Below are 935 nucleotides of genomic sequence, written 5' to 3'. Positions count from 1 at the left end.
TCACAGAGTGGAAACGGTGGTGATGCTGTACAACTGTGTGTATGTGCGCATAATTATGTGTATGTGTGTGTTTTTGTATGTGTATATTTTGCATATAATTGTTTTTGTATGTGTGTGTGTGTGTTCCCAGAGTGGAGACGGTGGTGATGTTGTGTAACTGTGTGGAGGGGGGCCACACCAAGAGTCACCAGTACTGGGCTGACAGGGGCGTGTTTGTGGGCGGGGCCTACCTCTGTCTGACAGAAGGAGAGGAGACCTTCGCAGACTATGTTATCAGGTAGACCCATATGTATCCATGTCTGTCGGAGGTTACATAATATTATATTATATATTCGGCACGTTGTTGAAATTTGCTATACTATATCCAGAAACAAAAATTTTAGACCAGAGAGGAGAAACGGTTTTAATTTTTTTAACAGTTCGCAACCCAAGAATTGGGTCTACAGAGTTACATCTGCTCAGTGCCTAGTTTGAGGAATGTAACGTAAAAAATATTGGGTTTCACAACATGGCAAGCTTTTTTTAAATACAATTCTTTGATTCCCTTCATAACAACTCCGAATAATGCTACGAATTGTGCTTGAACAAACAAATAGAACCTTTGGTTTCTGACTTCATTGTCTTCGTAACTCAAAAACAGCCAAAAATGTCAGATAGAACTTTGTAATTCTAAGGTAGCGAACTGTACTTACTATGTTATTTTTAAAAAAATATAGTAGAGGGTTTTACGGCGCTCGCAACAGCATAAGGTCATATGAGCGCCAAGGGGTGAGTGTCAACGGAGAAGTCTTTACAGGGAATCAGACTTATTCTGCTCACCTCTCTAGCTTCAACAGCACTAGGTCTACTTCAACTATCAAGGCACCCCGGAAATAGCGGGTCACAAGAGAGTGACAAACACACAAAAGAAGTAGCGGAAAATGACAATAGTAAGG

The 935-nt window shown here is 40.7% G+C and overlaps 1 protein-coding gene across 1 annotated transcript in view; it reads left to right on the top strand.

The window, feature by feature from the left end:
• LOC101845149 overlaps positions 1 to 277 on the top strand; it is a gene marked incomplete at its 3' end in the record, with an annotated part of 9,365 nt that extends 9,088 nt beyond the window's left edge. Inside the window, 1 exon segment of the mRNA XM_005091471.3 lies at positions 131 to 277. Within this exon segment, the coding sequence (XP_005091528.3) occupies positions 131 to 277 (147 nt within the window).
• Positions 278 to 935: the final 658 nt, after the last annotated feature.

Source organism: Aplysia californica, unplaced genomic scaffold (assembly GCF_000002075.1).
Source record: "Aplysia californica isolate F4 #8 unplaced genomic scaffold, AplCal3.0 scaffold00030, whole genome shotgun sequence".
NCBI classification, from domain to species: Eukaryota; Metazoa; Mollusca; class Gastropoda; order Aplysiida; family Aplysiidae; genus Aplysia; species Aplysia californica.
Note: the sequence above shows the minus strand (reverse complement) of the source record. Positions and strands in the feature narration are given on the sequence as shown.